The sequence below is a fragment of the Epinephelus lanceolatus genome, chromosome 18, assembly GCF_041903045.1.
Source record: "Epinephelus lanceolatus isolate andai-2023 chromosome 18, ASM4190304v1, whole genome shotgun sequence".
In the NCBI taxonomy this organism is placed as follows: Eukaryota; Metazoa; Chordata; class Actinopteri; order Perciformes; family Serranidae; genus Epinephelus; species Epinephelus lanceolatus.
Window position 1 is genome coordinate 34,068,969 of NC_135751.1, and position 15,858 is coordinate 34,084,826.

A 15,858-nucleotide genomic window follows, 5' to 3' on the forward strand; every position below is an offset into this window, starting at 1 on the left:
TTTTAAACTTAACTCCAAAAAGACAGAAGTTCTAACATTGGCCCCGAACATATCTCAAAACAAATTCAGCCACTCGTCAGCCCTCTCGCTGTGAACATAAAATCAAAAATCTGGGTGGTATTCTGGACAGTGATTTGATTTAGGAGCAACATGTAAAGAACATAGTCCAGTCTTGGTTTTACCAGCTGAGGAATATCTTCAAACAGGCCCCTCAGGTCTGAGCATCAGACCAGCCGTCTCTGTTCACATCTTTAAATCTCATCTGAATACTAACTTTTACAGATTGGCCTTTCCTGACAGTTGAGAAGACTTAAGCCCCTTTTAAATAGGAATTGTGCAAATTTGCAGGAAAGCCCAATCAGTCTTTTTTCAGCATTGGCAGTATAAAAACAAAATCGGGGAGTGTGGCAAAATGCTGCCTGCCTACTTTTATTTATACAGAATGCGCCTTTTTCGGGGCAATGGGGGGCGTGAGCAAGTAACAAAACGTGTAGCTCAGCGTGTGACGTAAACAGTGACGTGGGAGGGAAGCTGCGGCTGGTCAGTCATTCGCGATTCTGTCATAAGTCGGCCCGTTCTTCACCGTCCCCGTCATCTGACAGTTAATGGCCTCTTCGTTTGCGTGGGCAAGGAGGGCGCACAATTCTTTGTCTCCCCAGTTGCTCATCTTTACAGTGTCTGTCAGGTTTGTGTTTCCTTCTTGCTACTAGCTGCTCGCTAATTCCTGCTATCAGCTGTTTCCTGTTTATCCACCGCCAGTGGGTCTCATGTGCAGTGTCATCAACAGCTCCTCCCACAAGTCCTCAACAGCCCCTCCCGTTGCAGAAGGGCACCTCGGTCTGTTTAAAATAAAAGGGTTCTGCCAATATGTCTACCCTACTGGGCACATCGGATCAACTCGCCAATCCGGCTTTGTGTGTCTAAATGCTCGCAGCTTGCCGGCAAAATGGCCCAACATTTGTGGAATCTCTGGCAGTGTAAAAGGGGCTTTATTGTGTGTATGGGAGTATATGTGTTTACAGCCATGTGTGTATGTGTGCATGCTTACGTGTTTAAGTGTATATGTTGGTGTAGACATTTGTATATGCTTATGTTTTATTAGTATCACTTTTGTTTTGTATTTTCTTCACCTTGGAAAGCACTTTGTACTTTCAGCTCAAAAGTGCTCGACAAACAAAGTTAGTATTTTTATTATTATCGATTTTTGACTCAGCTACAAATGAAATGTACAAATGTAGCATATCTGTGATTTGGAGAGATCTAAAGTCCTAACATTTATTCCGGCTAAGATCTGATTAGCAGGTTGCTCAAGTACAGCCTCACAGAGCTGCTAGCTTTGCTGTTGACTCCTGTTGTGTCAGTTCCAATTATAAGAAAGGAAGAAAAGAGTCTACTCTTGTTGGGCAAGTTACTCTGCTAGCTTTGCTGTTGACTCCTGTTGTGTCAGTTCCAATTATAAGAAAGGAAGAAAAGAGTCTACTCTTTTCTTCCTTTCTTATAATTGGAACTGACACAACAGGAGTCAACAGCAAAGCTAGCAGAGTAACTTGCCCAACAATAGTGAAGCAACCACTGCTCCTGTTTGTGCTTCATTTTTGCCCAAATAATTTACTGAAGTGATCATCACGTTGTCAGCTGAGTGAGTACAAAGCTCTCATTTTGTCATTGGTAACTGCCCCAAATTCCTCCCAGTTCACATTTAATATTAAGCACAACTATGGTAGGTCTTTCTTCCTCTTAATAACTTTCCATTAATCATTCTCTCTAATGCCCCTCTGCATTAATGTCTGAGTATTCTTTCTCCACTACCTTGTATCACCGTCTTTTCCTTTTTCTTGCCGTCTTCTCTTCATCTTCATCTTTTCTCTCCTTGCCCCACCATCATCATCACTTTCTCACAACCCCGTCATCTTCCCCTGTCCTTTTCCCACTCTGTAACAAACAAACCCCTCGGCACTCCTGTAAACACACAGCAGCTATTTCCCAAGCTGCATCCTCATGTCATGTTCACTATAAATAAATAAATACAGACTGCAGACGATGAAGCGTTTTTGAAAGGAAATGCAGAGCAGTTATACATGAGAGAAAGAGCGTACCCGGAGGCTATAGAAAGGATGTTTATGGAACAATGATAACATTAAATATTATTAAGTATTTCTACATTCGCCCCGTTAGCCACAAGAATAATGCACCAACAAACAACAAGGTCGACCCAGGAACTCGATTCAGCGGTCATTGCTGTTCATCATATCTGTAAAACTCAGTGGAGCTGCTGGTAAACACTGAGGGAGAAGTTGAATACCTGATTATACACTCACCGGCCACTTTATTAGGTACACATGTTCACCTGCTTGTTAACACAAATAGCTAATCAGCCAATCACATGGCAGCAACTCAGTGCATTTAGACATGTAGACATGGTCAAGACGATCTGCTGCAGACGGGCTGGTCTGAGTATTTACTGGGATTTTCACGCACGGCACAACATCTCTCATCTGAGGCTACAGTTCACACAGGCTCACCAAAACTGGACAATAGAAGATTGGAAAAACGTTGCCTGGTCTGATGAGTCTGGATTTCTGCTGCCACATTCAGATGGTAGGGTCAGAATTTGGCGTCATGGATCCATCCTGCCTTGTATCAACGGTTCAGGCTGCTGCTGGTGGTGTAATGGTGTGGGGGAGATTTTCTTAGTACCAGCTGAGCATGGTTTAAACACCACAGCCTACCTGAGTATTGTTGCTGACCGTGTCCATCCCTTTATGACCACAGTGTACCCATCTTCTGATGGCTACTTCCAGCAGGATAACGCACTATGTCACAAAGCTCACATCATCTCAAACATGACAATGAGTTCACTGTACTCCAATGGCCTCCACAGTCACCAGATCTCAGTCCAATAGAGCACCTTTGGGATGTGGTGGAATGGGAGATTCTCATCATGGATGTGCAGCCGACAAATCTGCAGCAACTGTGTGATGTCATCATGTCAATATGGACCAAAATATCTGAGGAATGTTTCCAGCACCTTGTTGAATCTGTGACACCAAGAATTAAGGCAAAAGGAGGTCCTCAGTATTTGAGGCGATACCTGGAACTTCCTCAGGCGTCTGAGGTCAGGGCCTCAGTGAAGTGAATATCGAGGTACTTGCAGCTGCTCCAAAACTCCACTATCATCTCCTTAGTTTTGCCAGCGTTCAGGAGTAGGTTGTTGTTCTGACACCAGCAGGTCAGATCCTCTACTTCTTTCAGGATGGCCTTTTCATTGTCATCACCACAGCTGTGTCGTCAGCAGACTTGATGGTGTTGGGGCTGAAAGTGGCTGCACAGTTGGGTGTGTACAGGAAGCACAGCTGGGGACTCAAAATGCAGCTATAAAGAAAGCGTGTGATGTGTGTGGGCAGAGGCAGAGGGAGTACTCGAGGGACTTGGCTCTGTGGGGAGAAAGAGATGTGCTGAGACTGACCAAAAATCTGAGTGACTGACTCTGCTCTGCTGTGAGGACACCTGCTGGACAGATGGCTTCACTGTGCTCTTTTCTTTTCTTTTTTTTTTAATGCAACCTCACCTCGAACAAGAAAATGCTCACATACACTCACTGTGTGTGTGAGCATTTTGCCTGAGATGTTCTTAAAAGCATGGAAATCAATATACAAGAAAGGTATTTATATTAGACAAATGTAGATCTATCTATCTATCTATCTATCTATCTATCTATCGATCTATCTCTGTCCACCCATCCAACCAACCAACCAGTTGAGTTTAGTCATCACTACGAGTACTGCTCAGCCTGTGAAAATGGTTGTATGATGTCATCATACTGATGTCATCCAGAGTTGTTATCTCGGTTTTAGGTTTGACATTTCAATATTGAGTAGAAAGCCTGCTTTAAAATCTGAAGACGGAGGTTTGACGGAAGAGGGCATTAAGACGGCAGGAGCAGTGTAATAAAAGAAACTATTACGTTGCACTGTGGGAAATGTAGTATCCACACTAGGGACTTAAAGTCACAGAGGAAGTAATGTACCACACACTGACTGATGAATTCTTTCACTCTAGTTTTATGCTGACTTTGAGGTGACAGTTTTATCAGTAACTGACAGACAAGTCAATGACAGATTCGGAGATCTGATGAAACTGTGTGTGTGTGTGTGTGTGTCTGCAGGTGAACAGAGAAATCGTTGCTGGCTTGCGGTACCATCATGTGACCTCCAGAAAAGGAATTACAGGTAAGTTCAGTTCAGCCTCCATCACATGTAAAGTGACAAGAACACATGAAGCAACTGAACATCACTCAGTGTCCATGTTCGTCATTTCTGCCCTGCAGTTTGACCAAAGAACAGATGATTTCAGATGCAGCTAAGCCTCCATCATGTGTGCTGTGCATCTATTATTGCAGTGGAGGAAAAGTAGCATCAACACAGTTAACATTTATGACCTAAAATTACACCCTGATGAAGACTCTGGTCGAGGCAGTTCACTAGACTTCACTCAGCTCCCTCTGGAGCCACAAACATCTTTTTGTCTCATTAGTCAGTAGCATTCTCCCAAGTGTCCATTTTCTGTCTCCCTGCAGTGGACAAGGTGACGTACATGGTGGGCAGTTACGGCCCCAAGGCAGAGGTGATCGAGTTTCTATGCCCGGTTGAGGAGGCACCCAAAGGCATGATGTCACGCGGCCACTATCAGGTCAAATCCCACTTCATCGACGACGACAAGAACGTCTGCTTGGACTGGGAGTGGAACCTCGACATCACCAAGGACTGGAATGAATAGAGGGAGAGAGCATGAGAGATGATCTCTTCCCTTCTTTCACTCCTGTTCTCCACCTCCCTCTTTTCCTTTCCCTTTCACCCTCCTCCATCTCGTCCTGCGAGAACAGCCTCGCGACGGCCCGAGTCAGGAGGCTCTACTCCTCCTCCTCTTCCTCCTTTTTCTCTTCTTGTCTGTTTAATGCAGGTGTCCTGATGGGGCTCCCCCGTCTCTCTGCCTTCTGTCCCTGCATTTATAGCCTTCTTCAGGATTCTTCTATATCTATAACCTGTCCATGCAGAGGCGTCCACACGACGGCGCTTTCTGGATGACCAGTCTACCTTTCCTTTTACTTTCAGTTTCCTTTCTCCCACCCTGCCTTCATGTATCAGCAAAAACAGGCGATAAAAGGAAGTCAGTTTGTGGCACAAAGGGAAATATGATATACACATACAATGCATAATGACAAACATCCAATAGCTGTCAAACAGACGTCCCCAAAGAGTTGAAATATGTGAATGCTCAGTAGGAACTGTGGATATACATGTCAGAACATCAAAGAGTAACACTGAAAACACACCAAGCAGTGAGGAAGTGTGGCTCATTTTTCTGTGGCCAGGAGGCGTGTTCATGTGTTTCAGGCAGGAACAAATCCTTTGTAACATACATCAACATGTCACAGCAGTCACAGGACTCTGTGTACAGGTGCAGGTATTGCTGCAAAGTCTGCCCAGCTTTTAGTCCGGCAGCACTTTCCCACAGAATCACACGGCCGCTGCAGCTTTCCATAGACATCGCATGGCACTTCGTCACTGCTTGGTGTGTTGTCAGTGTAAAGGAGGCCGCAGAGGGAGCGACATGATATGAAAAATACTGTGTGAGATGCGGCAGAGGCTGTAGCAACTCATGGAGGCCTTAAAACTCTGAGGGCACAAACATGGTCCATGTAAGTAGGCAAATACAGATACTACGAACTACCCAAGATTGATGTGAGTCCAGTCAAAAAGCTTAGTGCTGAGTGTTGCATCAATATGAGAGACTTGTTCTTATGGTAAAAAGAAAATCTATTAACATGTGCACATAAGATTTAAAAATGTGAAAAGTCCCTATCAACCCCAAAGACCCCATCGAGATGGTATGATTTAAGGAGGATGATGAATCCATAGCTGAATAGGGGGTCTAGACACTGGTGGTGGTAGAGGTGGTGAAGATGAGATGAGAAGATGGAGAAGTGCTGATGATCTGGATGAGTAGAGGAATGGACCTTTGTTCAGCTCGTCCTGGACTCTGGATACGATGGCTGGAGGTGGACGGGGTGGAGGAGGGCGTGTCACTTCTGCCTAAAATGACGGCTGACAGCAGCAGAGGAGAGCGCAGGTTTAAAATTTTGCAGTGGCATCCTGATTGGCTGAGAGAGAACTGGGCGGAGTTTGATTGGATAACTAGAAGAGTGAACAACCATAGTCAGCTGATTAGAGGAAGCAGTGGGAGGCCGTTTACACGTACACGGTGATTTTGATAAACGGAGACATCTTCCTTCGTTTGTGCCCTTCGTTTACACGCAAACGGAGATTTCTCCTCTGAAAACGAGTCTTTCTAAAAACTCCTGCCAGAGTGGAGATTTTGGAAAACTCCGGTTGCGCGTTTGCATGTAAACTGAGATAAACGGAGATAAACGGAGTTATAGGCAGCCGACGTCACAGTATGCGCCGGAACTTGCGCCTGTGTCAAAAGTGCGACCTATGTTGCTATGGTGACAATGGATACATGGAAGGCTTGAGCTTCTCGTTACACTGCCACCTACAGGTTTGGCATGCTCTTGTGTATATATACACGGGTAAGTGTAAACGAAGATCTTTTTGAAAACGGAGATGGTGAAATGTCCGTTTATGAAAATAGCCGGCGACGTGTAAACGGCCTCTGGGAGTGAGAGGGAGAGAACTGTGAATGGATGAGAGGCCGTTTACACGTTGCCGGCTATTTTCATAAACGGACATTTCACCATCTCCGTTTTCAAAAAGATCTTCGTTTACACTTACCCGTGTATATATACACAAGAGCATGCCAAACCTGTAGGTGGCAGCGTAACGAGAGGCTCAAGCCTTCCATGTATCCATTGTCACCATAGCAACATAGGTCGCACTTTTGACACAGGCGCAAGTTCCGGCGCATACTGTGACGTCGACTGCCTATAACTCCGTTTATCTCCGTTTATCTCAGTTTACATGCAAACGCGCAACCGGAGTTTTCCAAAATCTCCACTCTGGCCGGAGTTTTTAGAAAGACTCGTTTTCAGAGGAGAAATCTCCGTTTGCGTGTAAACGAAGGGCACAAACGAAGGAAGATGTCTCCGTTTATCAAAATCACCGTGTACGTGTAAACGGCCTCTGAGTCTTCCTGATTGAACTTCCGCACAGGGGTGTGAAATAATAGCATGAAATAACAAGAGAAAGCTGACCCCTTATGTTTTACTTCCGCTCAAACAACCACCACCTCTAGCTGAACATGAAGTCTCTTTAGACAGGGAAGCAAATTGAGAACACCTTCCTCCACAGACGCCATGTTTGTTGTTGCTATTAGCTCCATGTTGGCCCCACAAGGACGGACATTTGTATATCCACCAGTGGGTAAGAGCGCACATTGAGGGATGCACCAAATGCTGTCATTTGAGTTCTCATATACTTGCATGGACCATGTTTGTACTCTTAGCGTCAAAATGCACATTCCTCTCAGTCATAACTCAGTCACATCTGGACACAGAAATAATCCGTATTTTTTTTAGATCCAGTGTGACTACAGGATCCCCAGGGTATCATTATCTCTGATGTCCATTGCTAAAAAAATCTACTTTTAAAATATCATAGGAAGAAAATGTTAATTTCAACTCAAGATCTTTCCTGAAAAATCATCATGCTTTTAATTTAACTTCAGTATCAAAGTGATAGTGATATTTGTCCATACATCTGTGGGTACACTTCAAACAGGAAGTGCTCAGAACTAATTTGGCGTATTTTTATGGTGCCAAAAAAGGGCGTCAAACCCACCCCATAACTCCCTGATCTCATGGTGACATTATACTTCCTGTTTACAAGGCATTATGAAGACTGTAGTTCCAAAACTTAAAACAGAACTATCCCCCAAATAGAGGTACGACAAAGAATAAAAATAGGAGTGACACAATCTGGTCTGTTTTGTCTGTTTTTGTAATTACAAACTTGCAGGAAGTAACATCATCAATTATACAGGAAGTAAAAATAGATGTTTTAGAAACCTCTAGCAAGATTACCCTCTAAATATCCCAGTATTGTCGTTTTAAATCATTAATAAACTGGGGTGAAACGATGAATCACCTCCTCTCACAACGTGCACAACCTGCATTTTTGACCTGTGTTTTCTCAAACTCAGACATGGTGTATTTTAACATCGCAGTTTTCTTTCCAAACACCAGTTTTCTGGAGTCTTTGTGGAGCGTTTCGTAACAGCAGACCAATTAAAGACTGTAACTGAACTGTGCATAATGTAGAAAGAGATGCATGTATGTACCGTAGGATTTGATACTACTCATCCAGTGAAAATGAAAAGTTTCCCTTTCTAAACCTCTCTCATATTCCAAGGACACAAGGTGTGAATACGATCCGCTCAATGAAACATTTTAAGATGGTAGCTGAACGATGGAGTGCTGTCTGAGAAGTATATCAAGGGATGAATCGATTCCCTTTAAGAAAAAAAAAGAAATATTATTGTGTTGAGTCTTTGGATATGATAGTGTCATTGTTGCTGAACATATTGAACATTGAAACTCCATTTGAACTTGTCGTGATCTAAGACTAACTGTAAATGTTGGCTTGTTGGGTGTTGCATGGTTTAGCAAGATTCTCTCTTCCTTTTTTACGACTTTATTGTAAAATTTAATGTGATTAAAAAAAAAAAGATACTGACGCAATATCCAGATGTCAATGATTGCCATATTCTGCAGATACAGTTATTTACAGGGATATTTTTAAAGGCACAGACCAGCTGGAAACGGCTGTCTGTGTTTAATGCCCCAGCCTGTACCGACCAAGTGCTGCATCCTCAAATATTGGTGTCAAATCTAATATCCTGTATCTTTTAATAAAGGCAATTCAAACAGCAAAGTGGGACGCCTCTTTTGAAATATTTGTCCTGCATGCACATGAAGCACTCCAGGTGCTTATTACTGATAAAAGAAGGAAGAAATAACATGTTAATCAGCTTTAGAGTTGACAGCAGGTGTATTCTGTTACTTTTAGCCAGCTATTGCCATCTGTTTCATCTTTATGCTAAGCTAAGCTAACCAGCTGGCAGTGTCTTCATATTTACCATACAGACATAACAATGGTTTCAATCTCTTCAACTAACTCTCGGCAACAAAGTGACTAAGTGTATTTCCCCAAATGTCGAACTTTTCCTGTAAGAATCCAACATTTTTTGTTGTCCACTGACTCTTTGAAACCTGGAGCAACATCACTGTTCTTGTGCTGCTTTCAGACGCCTTTCGCAAGTATTTAAACCTTTGAACTCTGAACTAATTGGTGTTATTTCTTTCAGAAACAAAGGGGAAAGGCAATGAGCAACTTGGTGAAATTGCAAAAAATAAAGTCAAGTAAAGTAAAATAAAATAAAGTGCAGTAAAGTAAAATAAAAATAAAATAGAATAGAAAAATAAAGTAAAATTTTAAAAAAAAATGAAATAGAATAAAATAAAGTGCAGTAAAGTAAAATAAAAATAGAATAGAAAAATAAAGTAAAGTAAAATTTTAAAAAATGAAATAGAATAAAGTAAAATGCAGTACAATAAAATAATAAAGTAAAATAAAATAGAATAGAAAAGCAAAGTAAAATAAAAAATAAAATAAAGTACAGTAAAGTCAAATAAAATAAAAAAATAAAATAAAATGAAATAAAATAAAGTGCAGTAAAGTCAAATAAAATAAAATAGAATAAAAATAAAATAAAGTAAAATGCAGTAAAATAAAATAATAAAGTAAAATAACAGAATAGAATAGAAAAGCAAATTAAAATAAAAAATAAAATAAAATGAAATAAAATAAAGTGCAGTGAAGTTAAATAAAATAAAATATAATAAAACAAAATAAAGTAAAATGCAGTTAAGTAAAATTAAATAAAATAGAATAAATAAATTAAACAAAGTAAAGTGCAGTAAAGTAAAATAAAATGAAATAAAAATAAATTAAAAAAAATACTAAAATAAATTAAAATAAAGTAAAATAGAATAAAAAATAAAAAGATTAAATCAAATTAAATTAAATGTTTTAAAGCTAGGGAAAAGCTATAATAATAATAATAATAGTTATTATTACAATTATTATTATTATTATTACATTTAATTATGTTCCATTATTGTAATTCCCAGGCGTTCCTCCCAGGTTATTTCCTTATTTGTTTGATTTTTTTTTTCTTTTTACTAATTTTCTTATTTTTAATTTTCTCTTTTCACTCATTTCCTGTCTATATTTTGGGTTATTTTTCATTTTTTTCATCTTTCGTTGCTCACTGCCTTTTTCCCATGTTTCCCCAAGAAATCAAATAAATAATAATAATAAATCAATTTGCTGTCAGGTCTCAGAGGGTTAACTGAAATAAAAGTGCAATCTTTCTTTTCTTTCTGATGACACTTGAATAAAGTATACTAGCAGATATTTTATGAACAGTAAGTTTTATTATATTACATGCTTCAGTTGGTTTAAAACATGACCACACAGTATGTATGTCAGTAAATGTTACACACATAAATGTCCTTTTTTCCAATCCAACAATCAAGAGATTCACATCTAAATCAGTGAGATGGTTTTGTAAATCCTCTACCAAGACATATAAGAGAGCAACACTCCCACTCTGAACTAAAGAAACAATAATACTGTAACACTCTTCTCACTGTGTGAAACACTGTGGTGACCTGTTAAATGACTCACTGTGTCTCCTCAGGCTACAGCCTGAAATAACCTTAAAGGTATTATCATCACAGAGTCGTACAGCACACATATTCTCACTCTGTTTCAAGATAGGGAAGTTTGTGCAAATCTTTTAGTTGATTCAAAGAGGTCAAATATCCCCCAGTATCAGTCACAATACTAAAACTAGAAGCAAATCCTGGTTGTTTTTGAAAGACAGTAGAGTTCATAGAAAGCTGACAGAATCTGAACTCATTAGAATTCAAACCGATAAACCCAGTCCACCAGTTTAGCAGATCAATATGTTTCTCTTCAAAAGACAAAATGTGGCTCATATTGAAATGCGATTATAAAGAAGGATAATCTACAGAATCTACACAAAGGCAGAACTCTCTGATGTCACACGTCCACTTGTATCAACACCATATCTTAAAGTTTTAAAGCAGTACTTTGGAGAAATGTTGTGAATATGCTTACTCCCTTTCTTGACGAGAGTTAGGAGAGAGGATTGACCCGACAAACCCACATGACAGTGGTATCAATCTTCTCCTCTAACGCTGCAAAAACATCAGACTTTTCCTGAGTGTATTTGTGTGTGTGCTCTAATTTTGTTTTATCTTTGAAACAGCGTAGGACAATGGGACCTCCTTAAAGGACTCTCAAGTCGTTTTTAATCAGTGCTCGAAGTGGAAAACAATCAGTGTCAGTACACCCCTAATTTACAGAACCGCTTCATGAGTAGCTTTGCTAGTGGCAAGTGAATGACACTTCTGATCACTAGGGGTCAGCTGCAGGTGGTTTTGCCGATGCTAATGTTACAGCAACAGGATGTTTCTTGCTAAGAGTGGCACTACCGTTAGCAAGTTGCTCCCAGCATTTGCTAACATACAGCGATGGCGTGGCTTCCATGTTCTCCCTGTGTCAGCGTGGGTTTTCTCCAGGTACTCCAGCTTCCTCCCACAGTCCAAAGATGGACTCTCTCTACGTGTCAGCCCTGTGATAGTCTGGTGACCCGTACAAGATGTACCCTGCCTCTCACCCAATGTCAGCTGGTATAGACTCCAGCACATCTGCAACTCCTAACAGGATGAGCGGATCCGAAATATGAATGAATGAAAGGATCTGGCTTAAGAAGCTGGGTAATGCAGTTTATGTTATTATGAATCTCCCAGAGAACCTGACATGGAGAGGGCATGATGATGGCAGCAGCTTGTTAGAAGTGCCAGTGCGCAAGAAAAAGTCACAGTACATCGAAGAGTAAATGCAGTCCGATGAGTTCAGGTCCACTGCGAGCTATGTTTTAAACCTCTCTAAACCTCTCAACAACAGTAAAAACCAGTCATAAAACTTGTCTTCTGTCAACATATAGTCATGCTTTAAGACATGTTTTATCCCCCGTACATTTGTCCTTCCGTTCAGTCAGTAACATCTGCAGGGTAATTCAATCAGTCTGCTTCAAACTGTCATTTTATCCCACAGGACAGTAACAACACTTCAGAGCAGTATAATCCACACAATCTACTCAAGGACAGAGCGCTCTGCTGTCACATGTCCACATGTCCACTGATAAACCTCTTTGTCCGTCTGTTTGTCATCTGTCCTACTCATCTGTGAGCCAGTCCTCCTTGCCGGCTGTGGTCACCGCCGTGGTTGTGTTGTTGCTGCTGAGCGCCTGCTCCAGCAGGGCTCGCTGGGCGGTGGCTGGCAGGTAGAGGAAGGCGTAGATCAGCGCCAGGAGCAGCAGAGCCAGCAGCAGAGGGATGCCCCAGTCTGATGTCATTATGGGCTCCTCACAGCGAGCCTGCAGGAATGACTTGTTCTCCATCGTGTGCAGACAGGTCACAACTGTACTGATGTGGCAAGGTGAAGGAGGAGTAAATGCAAGGACTAGAAGAGGTTGTGCACAGTTTGTAAGGTCACACGTGCACTTTCAATGATCCAGCTGGTGTTTTCTCTGCATAAAATGGCTGCATCCAGACACACAAATACTCACACCTGTGGGATTTGAGACAGAGCTGTTGTTGGAGGCACTTTTATCCAGTTTGTTTCAAGCTTTTCAACTCCCCAAAAGATCCAAAGAGAGTGGAGGATAAATCCAAGATGGAGAGGCAGATATCATCCAGGTAGATTTTCATTCACAGAGCCCAGCAGAAAAGATGTACCATTAAAATTTGGCAATATTTCCAATTAATGGTTGTGATTTTATAGTCAAAAGAGAAAAAGAAAATCCAGTTTTGAAGCAAGGAAAAATAATATATCCGTCTTTTATGTTTCAGCGAAGCCTCTCTGCTTTGTCTTCTCCGACGTCTGACCAAAACATTTGCGATTTCCACTCAAACTGTGTGATGCCACGTGCATCTGTTTGTGTGTGTGTGTGTGTGTGTGTGTGTGTGTGTGTGTGTGTGTGTGTGATGTTTTCTTGTCACAGTGCACGCCCAGGTAAACCTGCCAATCTGCCACTCAAACCTAAGACGATTTGCTCTGAAGCGTTACATAACAATAACCAGAAACCCGACACTAGAGACATGACCCCACATGTGAATCCTATTCTGTAGAAACACCTGTCTCATTGACACACACACACACACACACACACACACACACACACACACACACACACAAACACACACACACACACGCAGTGGAAAGCAGATTGGGTTATGAAATTCCAATTATATAATAATTCTTGATCTTCTTAGCTGAAAACAGATTCATACCTGTCTGTGTTTGGGGATTACTTAATGAAAGAGCTGCACTTTATTCATCCAGCACAGTCTGTTCCAAACAATCAGCACTTTGCTAATAACGTGTTAGCCACGAGCTATTAGGAGGTCACCATGTGATGGAATTAGTGCGGGAAAATTATTAGTGTTTGGAGCATGCTGAAAATATGGAGTACAGAAGATGATGATGCTGGAGGAGCAGAGTGAAAAGTTTATATTGACATTTTGATCCTTTTTTTGCCTCAAGTCTGACTCTCATTGTCAGTATGGAAAAAACAAATAACTCTACATATTCTGCTTTGAATGTATGTCAATAAAAAAGTCCAAGTAGCCTTAAGCAATAAGCAAAAGTGTTTTCACACTCTCTCATATATCTTACTAAAATGATGACATTTCCATTTTTTGTTTTGGTTGTTGTGTTGTGTAAGACAACTTGACCGACAGCTGTAGAAGAACACTCCGAAGTCATTGAAATCAGGCACTTGGGCAGTGACTTGCGGTGTCAGAAACCAACGAAAAAAGGTGTCCTTTAATGTCAGCATGATACACAGCTGGTCGCCATTATGGTTTAAGGGCGCTTGGTGGCATCAGGGCGAAACATGGCAGGACACGAGTGAAAGATAAGATGGCGAAAGTCCAAGTGGGGTGGGTAGAAGGGGTGGTGGATGGGTCCAATAAACATCGACTTTCACCCAAGAGAGCGGCGTTGATCAATCAATCAATCAACTTTTATTTCATAGACTCAAGGTCCATTTAAAAGACATACAACATGTATGATGTCCCGTAAGATTCTAAAGCCGAATCCTGTTCTTTTTTCCTAAACCTAACCATGTGCTTTTGTTGTTGAAGGAAAAAAAAACAAACATCAAATCGCGTTGTTGTACCAACGTAGTGCATTTATTTTGAAAGAGACTGTATGTAAATGTTTCATTTCTTGTGAAAACAGAAGTGTATTTTGAAAGAAGACAATGCATGTAACAGGCAGAACTTGACTTGACCAACACACCCAGGGTGCCTTGCACGTTGTATCTGGATGTGGAAGGTCCATGACCAAACTTCAATATGTGACAAGGTGCATAACTTTAAGCCTTAATAAAATGTGAATGGGTGAGTTAAAAAAAAATGAACTCCCGTACAATTGACATGAACAGAGAAATTAGCTATCGAGACCAAAATTGTTTTTTTGTACCAGGCTGTAAACATGTTTATTTCTGCTGTAAAGGTGGGTATTTTAACATTGGGTCTATTGGGATTTATTCAGTTTTGGAGCCAGCCCCAAGTGGCCATTAGATGAACTGCAGTTTTTGACACTTAACCATTTCCTTAATTTTTCAGTCTCACAGGTTGCTGCTGGAAAGAAACGTAAAGTTTTAACATATCTCCTACATAATAATGTATAAATATAACATATCTGTGGTTTGCAGAAATGTGCAGTGCCAACATTTATTCAGGCTATTGGGTTGTTTCTGAATGAGAAAGCAAGCCAATGGCTTGTTGAATTTAAAAAATTAAGGGGAATTATTTTCAGAATTCTTTTACTGAATAAATTCAACACTGAACCAATCAGAAGAGGTGCCAAAAAAAAAAAACTCAGTCAAAAAATTGAGCGTAATTCTGTCCTAATGTGTTTATCATGCAGGTTGACATCACACTGGCGATAAAAAAACAATATATTGTATAGCTGTAATTCTTGTCTTAACTCACAAAACAAGTGGCCTACCTATACCTTCTGGTGGGGCACCAGGAGTGGCCAATCAGATTTCCGAAACTTAGAAACTTCACCTGCATTTTGGCTGAGATTCTAAATTCAACCCACTATCTCTGTCTCCAAATGTCACTGCATCGGGGTCACTACTCTCCGATGACCCTGGAACGATGGGGGCAGAGTTTCATCATCATTTACTGCTCAGACAAGAACCAGAAATCAGTCAAACAGAAAACACAACAGCACTTCATTATCTCAAATACCACATGTTCACAATGCTGGATGGAGCGTGTCATCAGAGCCGCTGACCCCTGCCAGATCAAGGTGTCGAGGAGAGGTCGAGGTGAGGGATTATGGACGTCATGAATAATGTGTGAGTGACCTGGATCAATCCTGACAGAGCGGAAACAGATGAAACTAGAAGGGCACTCGGAGAGCACAGACCTCCGCCAAGGCCAAATGCCTTATCTCATGATGTTAATGAAAGTGAAAATAACTTGTATATTTATATATATTTGTAAATATAATTTGTATATATATATATATATATATATATCTAAGACTGTATTGTCTATGTGTTTTTTCAAATACATGTGAGCCTTGAATTAACCATGTGGTCGTTTTCTCTTTATCACATATTTGTACTCACTGCTTATTATTGTACTTGCATGTACTCTTGCACCTCATGTCACTGCTTGATATTTATATTAATCTGTTAATTTCTGTGGACTGCCCTGGCTGCAGC

General features: G+C 40.9%; 1 protein-coding gene across 3 annotated transcripts in view; it reads left to right on the top strand.

Moving 5' to 3' along the window:
• Positions 1-6,337, top strand: part of arhgdig (Rho GDP dissociation inhibitor (GDI) gamma) — a 61,411-nt gene extending 55,074 nt beyond the window's left edge. For all 3 annotated transcript variants that reach the window (XM_078161313.1, XM_078161312.1, XM_078161311.1), the window contains exons 5-6: positions 4,166-4,229; positions 4,577-6,337. In XM_078161313.1, the coding sequence (XP_078017439.1) occupies positions 4,166-4,229; positions 4,577-4,776 (264 nt within the window). In that variant the 3' untranslated portion in view covers positions 4,777-6,337. The remainder of the gene's footprint in view (positions 1-4,165; positions 4,230-4,576) is intronic.
• Positions 6,338-15,858: the final 9,521 nt, after the last annotated feature.